Raw genomic sequence first — 17,638 nt, 5'->3', positions numbered from 1 at the left:
AATATTCAGATTAGCTATAGGTTAAGGATTACATAATATGAATATCTCAAGCAGTTTTTAAAAACAGCTAAGGTGAATTAATCTTGCTATTCAAAAGAATTACATACTCTTAAGTTTTTATTTTTATTAATTGTAGATCAGTGTCACTCATGTTGTGAGTTATACTTTGTAGTTACGCCCACTAGCTTTACAGTAACCCTCCCTGCCTGGTTCCCACATTATTAGAGAAACATGCTGGCATGAAGTTACCGATGCTGTAATGTTAATAAAGTCTTTGGACCTTTATCACAGTGTAAGGCTTCAGTTATTTAGACAGTGACATCACAACATGGTGTCAGAGTATACAAACTTACTCCTTGTTTAATTATTTTGCTTTTATTTTAGTTTATTATTATTCAACTGTATTGCAATGGCTTCTGCTCTCAGAAAACCAGAGGTCCTGATATTTGATGAGGATCTCGCAGAACGATGGCGTGTATTTGAAGAAGATTTCTCAATCTACATTGAAGCAGCTCACCCTACTGCTGATCCTGGTGTTCGAGCGTCAATCCTTCTTAATGTGGCAGGCACAGAAGCCGCTCGTCGTGCCAGAAGATTTCACTATGACTAGACTTGACCAGGCTGGTGTTCAACTCGCTGCTGCTGAATCTATTCGAGACCCTGACTGCCTACTGCGCAAATTCCGGCAGTTATGTGAGTTACGTACCAATTTAGTTATTGAGCGGCATCTGTTTTTTTCACGGTGCCAGAGACAGGGAGAACCCGTGGAGTTGTACGTCAGTGCTCTGAAGCACATCGCAAGTCGGTGCGATTTCAGAGATATATGTGATAGCCTCATCCGTGATCATTTGGCTCATGGCATCCGCAATGATAAATTACGCGATGAGCTACTGCGGGATGCTGACCTTACTCTAGAGATTGAACACAACGCCAATCTGACGAAGGTCTTGGATTGTACCAAGGCCATCAATCTCAAGCTGAACCTTCAAAAATGCAAATTCAAGGTGAATGAGGTGAAATACATAGGCCATGTATTTACCAAAGACGGCCTAAAAACGGATCCAGCGAAAACCAGTGCTATCAACGAGCTACTAGCACCCACAGACGTGATAAGTTTGCAGAGATTCTTTGGCATGGTTAACTACTTCAGCAAATTAATTCCGGGTTTCAGCGAAATATCAGCCCCATTGAGCCAGCTTACACACAAAGACACCACTTGGACCTGGCACGAGCAACAACAGAAGGCGTTCGACACTATTAAGCAGCAGATGTCTTGTGCTCCTACTCTTGCTTACTTTGACCCTAAACTACCGGTCACACTGACTTGTGACGCCTCACAACATGGACTATGCACAGCATGTCTTCAAATAATGGTAATGGCAATAAGCCTGTTGCCTATGCCTCGCGCACCATGACTGACACAGAACAACGGTATGCCCAAATTGAGAAAGAGCTGTTGCCGGTTGTTTTCGCCTGCAAGAAATTCAACGATTTTATCTTTGGACACACGGTCACGATTGAAACTGACCACCAACCTCTGATCAGCATTTTTAACAATCCGATCCATGCCTCTCCAGTGCACCTACAGCGGATGTTGCTGCAACTTCAAAAATATGACATTGTTCTGATCCATAAACGCGGTAAGGATATGCACCTGGCTGACACTCTCTCGCGTGCACCCCGGAAGGCCTGCCCTCACCACCCTTACTGGATGATGACTTTATCGTAATGGCCGTGTCTTTTATCCCCTCGTCCTGTATGGAGGATTTGGTTGTCCACACTGCTACTGACGGTACTCTACGGTCGCTTACCTCCGTCATTAAGCGCGGCTGGCCAGACAAACACTACAACGTTCCGCTGCCAGTCCGGCCTTTCTTTGCCGGCCGTGATGAGCTAGTGCTACAGGATGGCATTGTCTTAAAAGGACACAAGACTGTGGTCCCTGCTTCGCTGCACAAGTATTTAAACGTTGTCCATGCAGGGCACCCAGGCGCTGAAGCTACTGTCCCACGGGCAAGAAGCATGTTTTACTGGCCTGGCATGGCAAACTACATCACCGAAAATGTGGCATCCTGTGCAGTGTGCAACAGCTTGGCACCTCACCAACACAAGCAACCACTTCTTTCACATCCGGTTCCTGCACTCCCGTGGTCTACAGTGGCAGCTGACATATTTGAGTGGCATGGCAAGCAGTACCTGGTACTCGTTGATTCGTATTCAGGATGGTTTGACATTGGTCTTCTCAGCAGCCTCGCTTCTCGCGGGGTAGTTTCAAAGTTATCTCGCCATTCTTCAGTCCACGGATCTCCGGGTATACTGTTAACTGACAACGGCAGTCAATTAACCAGCCACCACTTCAGGGAGTTTGCTACACGCTGGAACTTTCGCCACATTACCAGCAGCCCTGAATATCCACAGTCGAATGGACTGGCTGAGCGGGCTGTCAAGAGTGCCAAACAGCTCATGGAACGTTCACACAGAGCTAATTCCGACATGTTCCTGGATCTACTCAACTTACGCAACATTTCCCGTGACCCCATTTTGGGTTCACCTGCTCAACGTTTATTGTCGAGGCAGACCCGTGCCACGGTGCCTGTGGCGGATCAGGGATTGATCCCACAGGTGGTTCCACCTGAGGAGGTTCAGTACAGGTTACAACAAAAGCTTGACATTCAAAAACAATGGTTTGACAAAACAAGTAGGCCACTGCCACCATTGACCAAGGGGCAGGCGGTTCGTTTACAGACTGACAAAGGCCATGACCGTATTGGTGTGAGTTCTGGAGTTGCTTCTGAGTCACACTCGTATATGGCCGATGGCGGCAGCAACAGGCTTAACAGACAACATATCCTGCCTGTGAACGAGCCAGTTCCACCTCCGTATTATCCAGACCGTACAAGTATACTTCCGTCTGCGTCTAGCGGCATTCCTCCTCCAGCACAACAACCCAAATCTGCAACGGCTCGTTTGCCAGTGACGACTTTGCCTGTTCCACAGTCTCCTGCTTCGTCTCCGGGGATGCTGGTTCAGTCTCCCTCACCTGTGAAGTCACCTGCTCTGTCACCGGGTGAAAGAACGGAGATGGTCTTTATCGTACACGTGCTGGTCGTGTTTGCAAGCCGGTTGTGAAGTACCCGGACTATGTTTGACTTTACTCCAGTTTATTATCAATTGCTATGCATGCTTTACTTAGTTAATGGTTTGTACTGATGTTAATTCTTTAAGAGGGAGGATGTAGATCAATGTCACTCATGTTATGAGTCATACTTTGTATTTACGCACACTAGCTTTACAGTAACCCTCCCTGCCCGGTTCACACATTATTAGAGAAACGTGCTAGCATGAAGTTACTGATGCTATAACGTTAATAAAGTCTTTGGACCTTCATCACGGTGTAAGGCTTCATTTATGTAGATAGCGACATCGCAACATTAATGTTAGTAAATGTTAGCACAAATGTCAGCATATCCTGTTCCCAATGAATCTCATATATGTATAATTAATTTTACAATGCTTCTAATTAGTTGTGGATGGTCCTATGTGTAAAACATTGTTCATTGCATTGCACTATTATTGACACGACTTGAAACTTTGCTAAACAATTTATTTTCAGCCGGTATATATCTGTTTAATGTCTAAAAGACGAGCATTCATGTAGTGCCTTTGATTTTACTTTCAGGATGCCCCAGAGTACTTGATCAATAACATCCTATTTGGATGAAGACACTTCATGTGCCATGCTATTTACTTTATATTCCACAAGAGTGTCAGCTTGATTTTTTGTGCTGTAATACGTAATCCTTTATGGAATTCTTTCAAATAAAGCATTAATACGCATGTTATAATGCACAGTAGCTGCAATGCATTGAATACGTTTCATATTTCTTTACAGGACACAATTCCTAACTCTATCCATGTTGCTTTGCTGCTGGTTGAAAGGGACATTGCATTCCGTTTTGAGAAACCAACTTCCATGCAGGTAAATGTATTATCAAATGTTCATCAATAAATAATATCCGATGTTTGTTTTGTATAGGGGTCTGGATCTCACAGCCTGTAAGAGTGGTGGAAGCAGAAATCCACAACGCTTTTGCAAATGGTTGGATCAAAGAGGCCTAACCTATGGAGCTAAAGATCTAGTGCAGAAAACGGAGATTAAATTTGGTATCTCCTTTTTGATTGACACACACAATTGGAGTCCTGTGACCCAAACGTTCTGTTTAAAAAAAATGAAAAACACGCATTAACCTCTGTTTAAGTCATCAATACTTTAAATTCCTGGGCTAAATTAATGAAATGCATATGTTGGGGGTGAGGGGTATAATATGCATAAACAAACTAGAAAAATGTAAAATAACCAATCTTGAGAATGAAATTATTAATAAATAATAGTTCTCATCTACTGTGACTTCTCCTTCTCCCTAATTCCTGAAATTTAGAATTTTTGTCTCGTGTTTAAATTCCTTCAAGATTCCTGCCTATCTCTATATTTCCAGTTCTGTAGGCCTACCGATAACCTTGAGGTTTTTTTTGAATGAATTTGTTGGTGAGCATGACGTTGCTGCTGATTTCATGTAAAACGTTCTTCAAAAATGATTTGATACTGATTATACTTAACCATGTTGACCGTACAATAAAAGTGTTCAAATCTTGACTGATAAGATAATATGAGAACTTTTTGCTTTTTAACATTCCCCTCCCAATGTTAAATCGTGTTCACCGCTTTTTATCTTATCTATCTTCAAATTAAGCATTGGGAAATGTAAATATTTAGAAATCAAATCAAGGTCCTAATCTTTTCCTGCGATATGGAATGGATTATTTCGTTTTGACTACAGATGAACAACCGCCGCCGCCCCCCCCCCCCCCACTCGTCTCACCAATTTGACACAATTAGTGGACTTTTTGTTTCTTTCATTCTGTGCGAGTAAAGGAATCAGAATACAGTAAGACTGTAGATCTGACTTTTTCAGAATCTGGCAGAATGGCAGATTTTCCAGACGATTGAATGTTCTTTCTATTAATACCCTGACATTTTTTTTTAAGTTGTTAAATAGTATACAAATAAACTTTCCAGTAAACCAGGTAACTTTTAAAGAGCGAGTTGAAATGGAGTACAGGAACCAGGGCCCCAGGTGACTGGGAAGGGAGTGCAGGAACTAGAATACTCTGCGTTGAGATGGAGTATGGAAAATTTATTGAAATGGAGTATGGAAAATCCATTTCTCTGCTCCCTATAATCTAAGATTATCAGAACTTCACCCTTGACTTTTAAATAGAGATCTTCCTCCTCTCTCCATCCCCCACTCCACCACATCAACTGCAGCTGCTTCTATCCTTAACACTGACTCCTGCAACCATTCATTGAACTCTTTCTCCAGCTATCACCTTATTTTCGCACCTGTGTCTCTCATCGTGGGAATGCTAAAAGAGTTGAAGCCGGAGAGAGAAAGTTATGTTAACAGAATTAACATAGAAACAAATATTTAATTGAAGTCAGTCTCAATCCATTTGTGGATGGATATGGATTGACAACATAAAACCAGCAATACAGGGATGAATAGGAAGATCCCTTAGCAGACAGATGAACATAATAAAAATCAGGTAAACCATGTACCTTCAATATAAAAATACTCTTTAGTAGCCAATCCTAAAATATTTGCCTACCAGAATGCACAACATTTATCTTAATCCCATTGGCATGAAACTGTCCACGAATATTTATTCACTGTGAAGGATAAACAAAAACTCAAACAAGTGTTCCACAAAATAGAGCAGTGTCAATTCAGTCTAGTTTAACATGGGCTATCTGGACTGCACTTCTTCCCACCGTGCTTCCTATAAGGATTCTATTCCCTACTCCCAATTCCTCCGTCTACGCCGCATCTGCAACCAGGATGAGGTGTTCCACACCAGGGCATCGGAGATGTCCTCATTTTTCAGGGAACGGGGGTTCCCCTCTTCTACCATAGATGCCAGGGTCTCTTCTATACCCCGTGACTACTCTCACTCCCCATCCCCCCCACTCGCAACAAGGGCAGAGCCCCCCTTGTGCTCACCTTCCACCCTACCAGTCGTCACATCAAATAATACTCCAACATTTTCGCCACCTCCAACGTGATCCCACCACTTGCCACATCTTCCCATCTCCTCCCGTCTGCTTTCCGCAGAGACCGTTCCTTCCGTAACTCCCTGGTCAATTCGTCCCTTCCCACCCGAACCACCCCCTTTCCGGGCACTTTCCCTTGCAACCGCAAGAAATGCTACATTTGTCGCTTTACCTCCCCCCTTGACTCCATTCAAGGACCCAAGCAGTCTTTCCAGGTGCGGCAGAGGTTCACCTGCACCTCCTCCAACCTCATCAAGAATCCATCTATCTCTGCCTTAACTATATCTACTGTGTTAGCCTTCACAGCCTTCTGTGACAGAATTCCACAGATTCACCACCCTCTAAGTGAAGAAATTCCTCCTCATCTCCTTCTTAAAAGAGCATCCTTTAATTCTGAGGCTATGACCTCTAGCCCTAGTCTCCCACTAGTGGAAACATCCTCTCCACATGCACCCTGTCCAAGCCTTTAACTATTCTATACGTTTCAATGTAACTCATTCTTCCAATCGCGAGCAAGTACAGGCGCAGTGCTGTCAAACGCTTATATGTTAACCAACTCATTCCTGTAAACCTCCTCTGGACCCTCTCCAGAGCCAGCACATCCTTCCTCAGATTTGGTGCCCAAAATTGCTCATAATATTCCAAATGCAGCCTGACCAGCGCCTTATAGATCCTTAGCATTTTATACCTGTTTTTGTATACAAGCACTCTCGAAATAAATGCTAGCATTGCGTTTGCTTTCTTTACTACCGATTCGACTTGCAGATCAACTTTTTGGGAATCTTGCACCAGCACTCTTAAGTCCTTTAGCACCTCCGATTTCTGGATTCTCTCCCCATTTATAAAATAATCTAGGCCTTTATTCCAATACCAAAATGCATGATTCCACAATTGCTACGCTATATTCCATCTGCCACTTCTCTGCCCACTCTCCCAACCTATCCAAATCCTTCTGCAGAGTCCCTGCTTTCTCTACGCTACCTGCCCCTCCACCTATTTTTGTATCATCTGCAAACTTGACCTTCAATCCCCTCATCTAGATCATTAATATACAATGTGAAGAGTAACGACCCCAGCACCGAGCCCTGCGGAACTCTGTTAGTCACTGGCAGCCAACCAGAAAAATACTGCTTTATTGCCACTATTTGCCGTCTGCCATGCAGCCAACCTGATATCCATGCTAGTATCTACCCTTTGATACCATGGGCTCTTATCTTCCTCAGCAGCCTCCTGTGTGGCACCTTATCAAAGGTTTTCTGACAATCTCGGTAAACAACATTTATTATCTCTCCTTTGTCCTGCTATTTATTTCTTCAAAGAATTCCAGCAAATTCGTCAGGCAAGACCTCCCCTTCACAAAGCCATATTTTATCGTGAATCTCTAAGTACTCCGTAACCTTATCCTTTATAATCTATATCATATACTTATTAAAACTCTGATCTTGTACGTGTGTATACGTGTTTGTATATGTGTGTGTATATGTGGTTGTCTATACATCTTCGCAAAAACACCACGCAGTAACGATACAATTTTGACATATTCCGATTGACATATTTCCCCTCGAGGCTGGGAACACCTTACCTGAACATTTTATGCTTTATTACTCGACTTCCATCCCCTGACTCTCTTGAATTTCAGCCATGTTGCTGGTGTCTTCCACTGAAGACTAATGCAAAAACGTTATTCAACCCCTCTGCCATTTCTTTATTCCTCTTACTCACTTCTCCTACCTTATTTTCCAGCGGTCCAACGTCCACTCTTGCCTCTTACTCATTTCTAACTGAAGAAACTCTTGCTATCTTTTTTTAAAATATTATTAGCTAGCTTACCTTCGTATTTCATCTTTTCTCCCCATTTTGCCTTTTTAGTCACCTTCTGTTCTTTAAAAGCTTCCCAATCCTCTGGCTTGCCACTTGGATTTGCAATATATGCCTGAAATTATATACATGGTTTTGCGACAGTTGATCCCACATTCTGCAATTTGATTGATTTAAGCATTAAATTGAATAGATGATGGAATTTAAGATATGATAACTTCCAGGATAAATAACCTTTCACATGGACACAGTCTGAACAAGGGTCTCGACCCGAAACGTCACCCATTCCTTCTCCCCAGAGATACTGCCTGTCCCGCTGAGTTACTCCAGCATTTTGCGACTTCTCAATATTTTTAATAATGATAATTGAATGATACCTTAAATGCGTGAATTTCAAATTGAACAATCTTTATGAAGTTCTGTCAGTCATACTATTAGAATTGCTTATCAACTTTTATTTGACCTACTGAACTTAACTTTTTAAATAAACTCCTGTAAAATGTAACCTCCTTTTCTGTGCACAGTTTGAACTGCTTACTGCTTTGAAGTCATTACACAAACATGTAGAAAACAATCAGCTGCCACCAGAATTTGATGGAACTTCTGTCTACTGTCACAGTAACTGGATGTGCTTCCGCTTGGTGAGTGTCAGTTGAATACACTATTTGATGCAAATTAAATGCTGGATGCAATCATCAAATTAAAAAAGACCACAATATGTCAAATAAAATTTGTCTGCAGTTTTGGTATCTGGTCATTGCTGGCAGTAGGACATATTCTCATCAAGAAAAGAAGGAAGAAATAAATAAGCATTGCATACATTTTAAAATCAAAACAAACAACAATTATAAATAAATTCAAACTGTTCCCATTAATTTAGGTTTTGTAATACTTAAATTCAGCAAATGTGGACAGTAGCAGATGGACATATCTTCAATGATAAATGCAGTTGAATGATCAAGATAGTGTGATAAAAGAAAGTTGGCTGGCCAATGTGGAATATCCGAAGGCTTCAATGTCCGCCTACTATGCATTATCAAAAGAGAAAATACCATTGGTGCAAGCGCAATCTCTTTTCGAGCACAATAAAGGCATACTGAATTTGGCCATTTTGCTTACTCCATTAACATGATATGTATGGAGCAATTTTCTTTATTTTTTATTACTGGAAATAATTTGACGTGTTCAAATGCATGTTAGTGACAGACATCATTTATTTAAACTATTAACTGCTCATCATAGTGCATTGCTTGGTGCAATTAGACATTTATCAAGGTAATCTCTTAAATTGCAAGAGATAACAACTAAATCATAAAAATTTTAGCATATGTTTGCATTTGCGCTGAGGAAGTTTCATCTAGTCATCTTTGTAAATGTGAACAGAACAGCATGCTAGTGATTTATAATACAGATTGAATATTGGGGCAGATTTAACAATTAGTGACGGGCATTGTTGTCTTTCGAAGTCATTCGAGTAATACACCTGGCAGTATTCTCTGTGGTAAAGCACTGTGTTACAAGTTCCGTTCTTATATTAGGGAGCATCATGTAGGGACAGCCAAAAGTAGATGGCATTAAACATTAATAATGCTTCTAAAGATCTGAAAAATGTCAAAAGTTAACAAGCCATAATGTACTTTAACAATTCATGAAAAGTTTTAAGAATATTTTTTAATGTAGTGACTTTTGAGAAACTCTTTTTATATCACCAATAATAATTTGAAACTCTTGGAGCACTTCCAATCTATTCATATTAAAGGCATAATAATGTCTACATCCCGAGGACATAACACAGAATTCTCCAGTGAGTGTATAATGTTCTTGTCTGGTTCAGAGCACAGCCTACTGGCCAGCAGTGAATTGCTCATGACAACTTCTCAGTTTCTGCATTACTTTATTTATACCAGTCCTTTCCAGGATGTTTTTTGTGGAAGTTGATTGAAAATTGCTATATGGTCCCTAAAATGTTTACTGCAAGGGGAATATGAATTTTGTATGTTCAGTTCTCCAATAGGAATCACTGGTCGAATATTTGATTAATTAATTTTTCCATACAGGCTTGATGATAAAATATACTGCTTCACAAATCTGTTACTCTAAATGTATAAGTAAATGCAAACCAGGAACTGAATTAAGAAGATTTAGTTCCAATGCTTAATGGTAAACTATGCCTTCACTGCCCAGAATTAAGTTATCAGACTTCCATGAAATGGGAAGCCTATGTATTTAATCCGAATTGAGCTGACCAACATATTAGTTAAAATGGCACCATCTATATTGCATGGTGCTTTTAAGTATGCTGAGTGGACAGAGTGATTACCAGCCATCCTCAGAAGACACTGGTGTGACCATAATATTGCCAAATTGGAGCACAGTAATCTGGCTCAAGATGTGTTAAACATATACAGGGACAGTAACACTTGATGGAAAAATAAGTTTCCCAATACAAGCCCACCCCTGCATCCACCAACTTGCTATTCAGGAAAGGTTTGTCAATGACTGGTGTTTTAGTGATTGATGTAAGGAGAGTTTTAGGTTTGCAGATTTACTTGAATTTGCATTGGAAAAATATGAGGTCCCAATGTCACGCTCTGATGTTGGGCACCATATTCTGCAACAGAAGCTGAGGAATGAGGCTGAAAGTCAGTGCTGATTTTGACCTCAAATCTTGACATTTATCAAGTTACAACTTCCATGTTGAGGAGAATATGATTCTGGCTCAACAAAAGCCCTGATTTTCAACTAAAACCAGCCAAGACCCCTTAGAAGTACATAAAATTATGAGAGACATAGATAGGGTAGGTAGTCAACTTTTTTCCCTAAGGTGGAAATCTCAAAGTCAACAGCGCGTAACTTTAAGGTGAGATGAGCAAAGTTTAAAGGAAATGTGCGGGGCAAATTACTTTGCGCAGTGGTGGATGCTTGGAACACGTTGTCAAGAGTGGTAGTGAAGGCAGATATCATCGGGGCATTTAAGAACGGTTTAGATAGGCACATGGATATGCAGGGAATGGAGGAATATGGATCAATTGCAAGCAGAAGAGATAAGTTTAATTTGGCATCATGTTCGGGTGGGACTTTGGGCTGACTGTTCTATGTTCTTGATGTGGAGTGTGAGTGCATTAAACATTATGTGACTTTGTGATCATGTTCCAGGATTTTTGCTCCTATGGTTAACTTTGTTTGGACTTTCTTCCAATTATATTTTAATGCTTCTCACGTGTGTTTCCTTGCCATCAGTAGGAGAAGGCCCTCTTGCCGTCTCTACCCATTTGCAAAGTTCTGCAGAGCTGTGTCCAAAAATTGGAGTACCAACTCTCACCATTCCAGCAATTTTTGAAAGCTTGTAGAATGATTTCAACCACTGGTTGAGATGTGCACTTCTTCTTCAATCAACTCCATATATGTTTTTCAGCAGTGGATTATTTGTTTGGAAAGAAAATTGCAGACAAACACAGATACAATCCTAATAAGGCCCACTATGACTTCTAAGAGACATTGCCACCTACATAAAGTAAAAAGCATACTGTACCTTTCTCTCAAAAGCCTTCTTTCTGTTTCTTATCCCCATCAAATGAAAAATAAGGTGAATAATCTGCTTACAAAAATCTGCAACACTTGTTTCACCCATTAAGAATATAAAAGTAATATTAATGGCAAAGTGAAATATTAATATTTATCAAATATAATAGCCTTTATTTAGATCTAGATTATAGATAATATGTCTGAAATATTCTATTGATTTCATCTATATGTTGTCTGAAAGATATTTTGTGTGTAAAGATTGTTTTTAATTATTTTCAACAAATTTGTGTCACTACAGAAACTGGAACAGCTTATGCAGGGATGCAAAGGTGCAAATAGTTTTATCCAGAGCAACATAGAGAGCTTGAGATCAAATAGACTACCAGAAACTGCTGAGGTAATTGTTAAGATTTAATATTCTAAAGCATTTTAATAATTTTCATTTACAGCAGCCTGTGTACAGTAACCACAGTTTTGCAGAAAGAAAGTCCTGCAAGGGCTTCCCACCTCTGCTGGAGAATGCCAAATTGATAAATAAAATAGAGCATTTTGCTCTATTCAGTCATTAAATGCTTCAGTTCTTTTAAATAATAGATTATTTAATTAAACTGTTCAACTGCAGTTAGCCTAACTGTTTTATAATTTATTCATTTTGAGTGATTTGAGCATTGCTGACAAGGACAGTATTTATTATTCAACTATTATTATGCCTTGAGACGGTAATGGTAAGCCATTTCCCCGGACTGCAATAGTTTTTCTGATGAATGTATGTCCACCATACTGTTGAGTGAGGAGTTCCAGGATTTAGACCTACCAACAGTGAAGAAATAGTGATCAATTTTCAAGTCGGCATGCCCTGCAACTTAGAGGGGAAGTTCATGCGCACCTTAAGCCCTTCCTCGTGGCACAGCTGATAAAATGAAGATACTGTTGATGTCTCCTTGGCAAGTAACTGCAGTGCATTTTGTAGATGGTACACACTTCTGTCACTCTGCGTCAGTGGCAAAGTGATAAATGTGTACGGTGGTGGCTGGGGATCTACTCAAGGAGGCTACTTTGTCCGCGATGGCTTGGAGTTACTTGAGATTGTTTATCATTTCCTACAAAGAGGAAGGCATAGCTGTGGCCCATGCGGGTGGAGGAAGTGGGGAGGAGTCAAAGGACAAGTTGTTAAGGGCGAGGACCAGCTCCGCTAGGCGGAGTAGTGTGTTAGTAGAGGGATTCCGGATGGTTCTGTTGGGTACGTTGAACAATCCCTCTCCCAGGCGTACCTGGCCCGCTCCCCGAACTCTATCTCCGTTATATTGAAGACTGCATCGGTGCTACCTCCTGCACCCAAGCAGAACTCATGGACTTCATTAATTTCACCACCACTTTACATCCTACTCAAATTCACTTGGACCATCTCCGACACCTCCCTCCCCTCTTTTGATCTCACAGTCTCCATCACAGGAGATAGACATTCAACTGAATAGACGTTATCTGGGAATGGAAACGGGGCTAGATATGCTGGTGAAGGAGGTGTATGGCACTCTTGCCTTCATCATTAGGGATAATGAGTACATGAATTGGGATATCATGTTGTAATTGCACAAGACGTTGGCGAGAACACTTTGGAATATCGAGTGCATTCTGGTTTGTTGATGTGATGATATTGACAGTGATGGGTGTTTTGCAAATATAAATCTTTAGTGACCTGGGAATATAATTTAACTTTGTTCACAGGAGGCCAGTGTTTTTTTGCAGCAGTATAAGCAACTAATGAAGAATGTACTGGAAGATGCAAGTTTGGTTAAATTGCAGCTTGAAGGCGGATTGATCATTGCTCGACTGAGAAAAGAGGAGTTGTATATCACTGGAACAGGAATGTTCAGGTAACATTAAAGATTCTCCTACAAAGAAATGAAGTGTACACAAAGTTTGGGATCCTCAATACAATTACTACAGGTGCAGCGTCCATAAGGGGAAAAATACTCCTTAGCCACAAAGAAATTAGATAAAAGATAATTTGAAATTGGTGGAGATGCATGGCTGTAAAGTGCTGTGCTCAGAAAGGACCATGTTCTGGAACATTTGGCTCGAAGGGCCGAATGGCCTCCACCTGCACATATTTTCTATGTTTCTATGAATGAACATTCTGGAACCTAAGTGAGATATTGCAGGCAGATGCCATACAGAGATTCATATGTGACTTGTAGACTGGAGATTGTGACAGTTAAATTGATTCATTCTTGCTTTTCACTTTATATCAGTTTTTTAAAATGGTTTGCTGTTTAGATTTTCTACCATATTTTGGCTGTGTGTATTACCACTAAATAGTATACTTCAGTAAATTGTGCTGTAATTAGCAAATCACTACGACTAAAAGTTACCAAACAAGTATGAGCATTGCTTTTGAGTTTCTTCTAAATATACAGTAGCAAGATTCAATGAGGAAAAATCTGCTGCCCTCTTTCGGTGCTACATGTGAATTGTTTCCCTTTAAGAAGAGATTATTAAATTATTTGTTTAATGTAATTGATGCACCAATTATAATTTCAATATTCAACTTTAGCAAAATTTCAGTGATAAAAATATTTGGGTAAACCAAATCAACAAGTAATCCCAGTAGTTGAAATGGAGCAAAGTAACAAGAATGTTTCATTGTCCATATTTTTTTTAATTATTTTCTCTTCTGACTTCTTACGTAGTACAATCTGATTAAAGAGAGGGCTGCATCTGCTCAGAGCATTATTAACTACATGTATCCTCATGTTATGTTTAATCAATCCAGTGCATTTGACCATGTAATTTTATTTCTTCCCCAAGTAAAAGCACATTTTAATAAATCCAAAAATGACACAAAGCTTGTGGGAAGTGGTGAATTTCAAGAATGAACAAGTGAACATTGTTTATTAAATTAACATTGTTATAAAGGAAGTAATGCAAGATAAGCAGAGTAACAAGAGTGAAAGAAATAAAAAAAAGTGAAACAAGTTTTGTCCTGGTGGAAATCAACTGATGCTGATCATTATTATTTTCTTACAGAGATACGATTGAATCTGTAACAGAATTGTATAACAAAGTGGATGAGGGAATTCATCAGCTGGTTATGTTATCTAATAAACGCATTCAGGAGCTAGAGTTTCTGACAGAGTTTAAAAAATATGAAGGAGAGTTTAAGGAGGTAAGATTCAAGAACCAAGTTTAAGAACGGTAATTCATGTGAATTCACCATAGCTTCACATCGGAGACTTGTTATATTGAAGTTGAAATACCTAGGCAAAGACTTAAATTCATGAATTGTTTTGCATAATGAACTAGTAATGTTATGAAATGGACTAGCACATTTAGCTCATGAAACCTGCTGTACTTGCAGATCCCACAAGTAATGTTGGGGTTCCATTCCTCTGATCGGTTTGCAATTTGAACATTTCTCAAGTCGAAAATGCAACCTCGAACCGAATTCCCACCCAGCAGAAGATGCCTGCAGTCTTGAAACAGCTGGCAAATCCATCCCACTGGTCTCCCAAATGCTCATTTGGATGAACTGTACATAAATTGAGCCCTTGTAAACTGGGGAGGACGTATATTTGGTTACAGTCTAATCTAAACAACTTTATTTATCTATATTTTAATCATAACCCTACCTATTAAAAACCTATCATTGCCACAGTACTACAATTGTACCAGCAGTCCTTTGGTGAAACAAGTTAAATATTTCTATTATAGTTTGTGGAAAAATGTATGCCTATTGTGCTTCTTAGTTGCCTTGCTCAAACTTTTAGGATAATAGCTCCTTGTTTATGATTAATACACTAGAACATCCCATGCATCTTAATCTTTGGAAAGTCTGGACAGCCTGGCATGCATGTAGACAACATCCCCTACCCTCATTGATTACTTTTGTCACCTCCTCAAGAAATTCAATTGTGCTCATAAGACATGATCTAATGTGGACAAAGCCTTGCTGACTGTCCCTAATTAGCCCATTGTCCCCTTAATGCGAGTAAATCCTATCCCAAATAATCTTCTCCAATAGCTAACTGCCGCTCATGTAGGCTAACCAGCCTATACTTTCCTAGATTACCTCTCCATGTCTTCCTAAGCACAGGAACAGCAAAGATCATCAATGCAGCCTACATATGCAGCCTACTATTCCCTACTGCCATCAGGGAACACGACAACAAATAAGCTCTGAACTACAACAGACTATTATTATTATTGCACTATATTTGTTTATTTATTGAGTATGTGTGCATGTGTATATATTCACACTGAATTTTCTTTCTCCTGTTATGTACTATGTTTATATATTCTGTTGTGCTGCAAGAATTCCATTGTCCTATCTGGGACATGTGACAATAACTTGGCCCTTGACCTGCAATCACTTTGCTTGCCTCTTTCAATAACCTGAGATAGATCCCATCAGGAGTCGGCGATTTATCCATCTTAATGCTCTTCAGGAACCCCAATGCTATCCCCTTGATCTCAAACTGCCCTAACATATTGGTATTCCCCATGCTGATCTCACTACTGCATCTTCTTCTACTTGGTAAATACAGATGCAAAGTACTTGTTTAGTACCTTGCCTGTATCCTCTGACTACAACTATAAATCTCCTCATTTATCCTTTATCAGTCCTACCTTTTCCCTGGTTACCCTATTGTTTTTAATGCACATATAAATTGCCTTAGAATTTCCGTTAATTTGACTTGCCAATCTTAATTCAAGGCCCCTTTTGGCCCTTCAAATTGCCCATTTGAGTTCTTTACTGCTTGCCTTATATTCTTCAAAGATCCAGTGCAATTTATTTTTTCTCAACCTCACATAGGCTTCCTTTTCTTTTGGACCAAATTTACAACCTCTTTAGTCAACCAAATTGCCCTTATCTTGCCATCCATATCCTTCCTTCTTACCTGAACATGCTGGTCCTGAACTCTATTCAGCTTGCATTTAAATGACTCCCTCATATTAGATGTGGACTTGCCCAATAACAACTGCAATTCCTCCGCCTACGCCGCATCTGTTCTGGTGTTGCTCAATACCTATTGCAACCTATACCCAGCCACTGACACTCTCCTCCGCCTAGCGGAGTTGGTCCTCACCCTTAACAACTTTACATTTGACTCCTCCCATTTCCTCCAAACACAAGGCGTAGCTATGGGCACACGCATGGGCCCCAGCTACGCCTGCCTCTTTGTTCGGTATGTTGAACAATCCTTGTTCAATACGTACCAGGGCCCCATCCATGACCTCTACCTCCGTTACATTGACGACTGCTTTGGGGCCACCTCCTGCACCTACACACAACTGACTGACTTCATCCACTTCACCACCAACTTCCATCCGGCACTTTAATACACCTGGACCATTTCCGACACTTCCCTATCATTCCTTGACCTCTCCATCGCAGGGGACAGACTTCTGACCGACATACACTACAAACCAACTGACTCACATGGCTATCTGCATTACACGTCTTCCCACCCTGCCCCCTGTAAAGACTCTATCCCCTACTCCCAATTCCTCCGACTACGCCGCATCTGTTCCCAGGATGAGACATTCCATACCAGGGCATCGGAAATGTCCTCGTTCTTCAGGGAACGGGGATTCCCCTCCGCCACCATAGATGAGGCTCGCACCAGGGTCTCATCCATACCCCGCAACACTGCTCTCTCTCCCCATCCCCGCACTCGCAACAAGGGCAGAGTCCTCCTAGTACTCACATTTCACCCCACCAGCCGACAAATACAACACATAATCCTCCGCCATTTCTGCCACCTCCAACGTGACCCCACCACTCGCCACATCTTCCCATCTCCCCCTATGTCTGCCTTCCGCAAAGACCGCTCACTTCGCAACTCCCTTGTCAATTCTTCCCTTCCCTCCCGTACCACCCCCTCCCCGGGCACTTTCCGTTGCAACCGCGAGAAATGCAACACCTGTCCCTTCAGCTCTAAGCGGAGGTTGGGCGATCGTTTCGCCGAACACCTCCGCTCAGTCCGCAATAACCTACCTGAACTCCTGGTGGCTCAGCACTTCAACTCCCCCTCCCATTCCCAATCCGACCTCTCTGTCCTGGGTCTCCTCCATTGCCAGAGTGAGCAACACCGGAAATTGGAGGAACAGCACCTCATATTCCACCTGGGTTGCTTGCATGAACGTTGAATTCTCCCAATTTTGCTAGCCCTTGCTGTCTCCTCC

At 40.9% G+C, this 17,638-nt stretch overlaps 1 protein-coding gene across 6 annotated transcripts in view; it reads left to right on the top strand.

Annotated features, from left to right (window-relative positions):
* plekhg4 (pleckstrin homology domain containing, family G (with RhoGef domain) member 4) overlaps window positions 1-17,638 on the top strand; it is a 120,560-nt gene that overhangs the window by 45,908 nt on the left and 57,014 nt on the right. For all 6 annotated transcript variants that reach the window (XM_055648519.1, XM_055648518.1, XM_055648515.1 and 3 more), the window contains 5 exons: window positions 3,893-3,979; window positions 8,452-8,568; window positions 11,751-11,849; window positions 13,178-13,326; window positions 14,480-14,618. In XM_055648519.1, the coding sequence (XP_055504494.1) occupies window positions 3,893-3,979; window positions 8,452-8,568; window positions 11,751-11,849; window positions 13,178-13,326; window positions 14,480-14,618 (591 nt within the window). The remainder of the gene's footprint in view (window positions 1-3,892; window positions 3,980-8,451; window positions 8,569-11,750; window positions 11,850-13,177; window positions 13,327-14,479; window positions 14,619-17,638) is intronic.

This window comes from Leucoraja erinacea, chromosome 17, assembly GCF_028641065.1.
Source record: "Leucoraja erinacea ecotype New England chromosome 17, Leri_hhj_1, whole genome shotgun sequence".
In the NCBI taxonomy this organism is placed as follows: Eukaryota; Metazoa; Chordata; class Chondrichthyes; order Rajiformes; family Rajidae; genus Leucoraja; species Leucoraja erinaceus.
The sequence above is the reverse complement of the archived record's forward strand: the minus strand, read 5'-3'. Positions and strand labels throughout refer to the sequence as shown.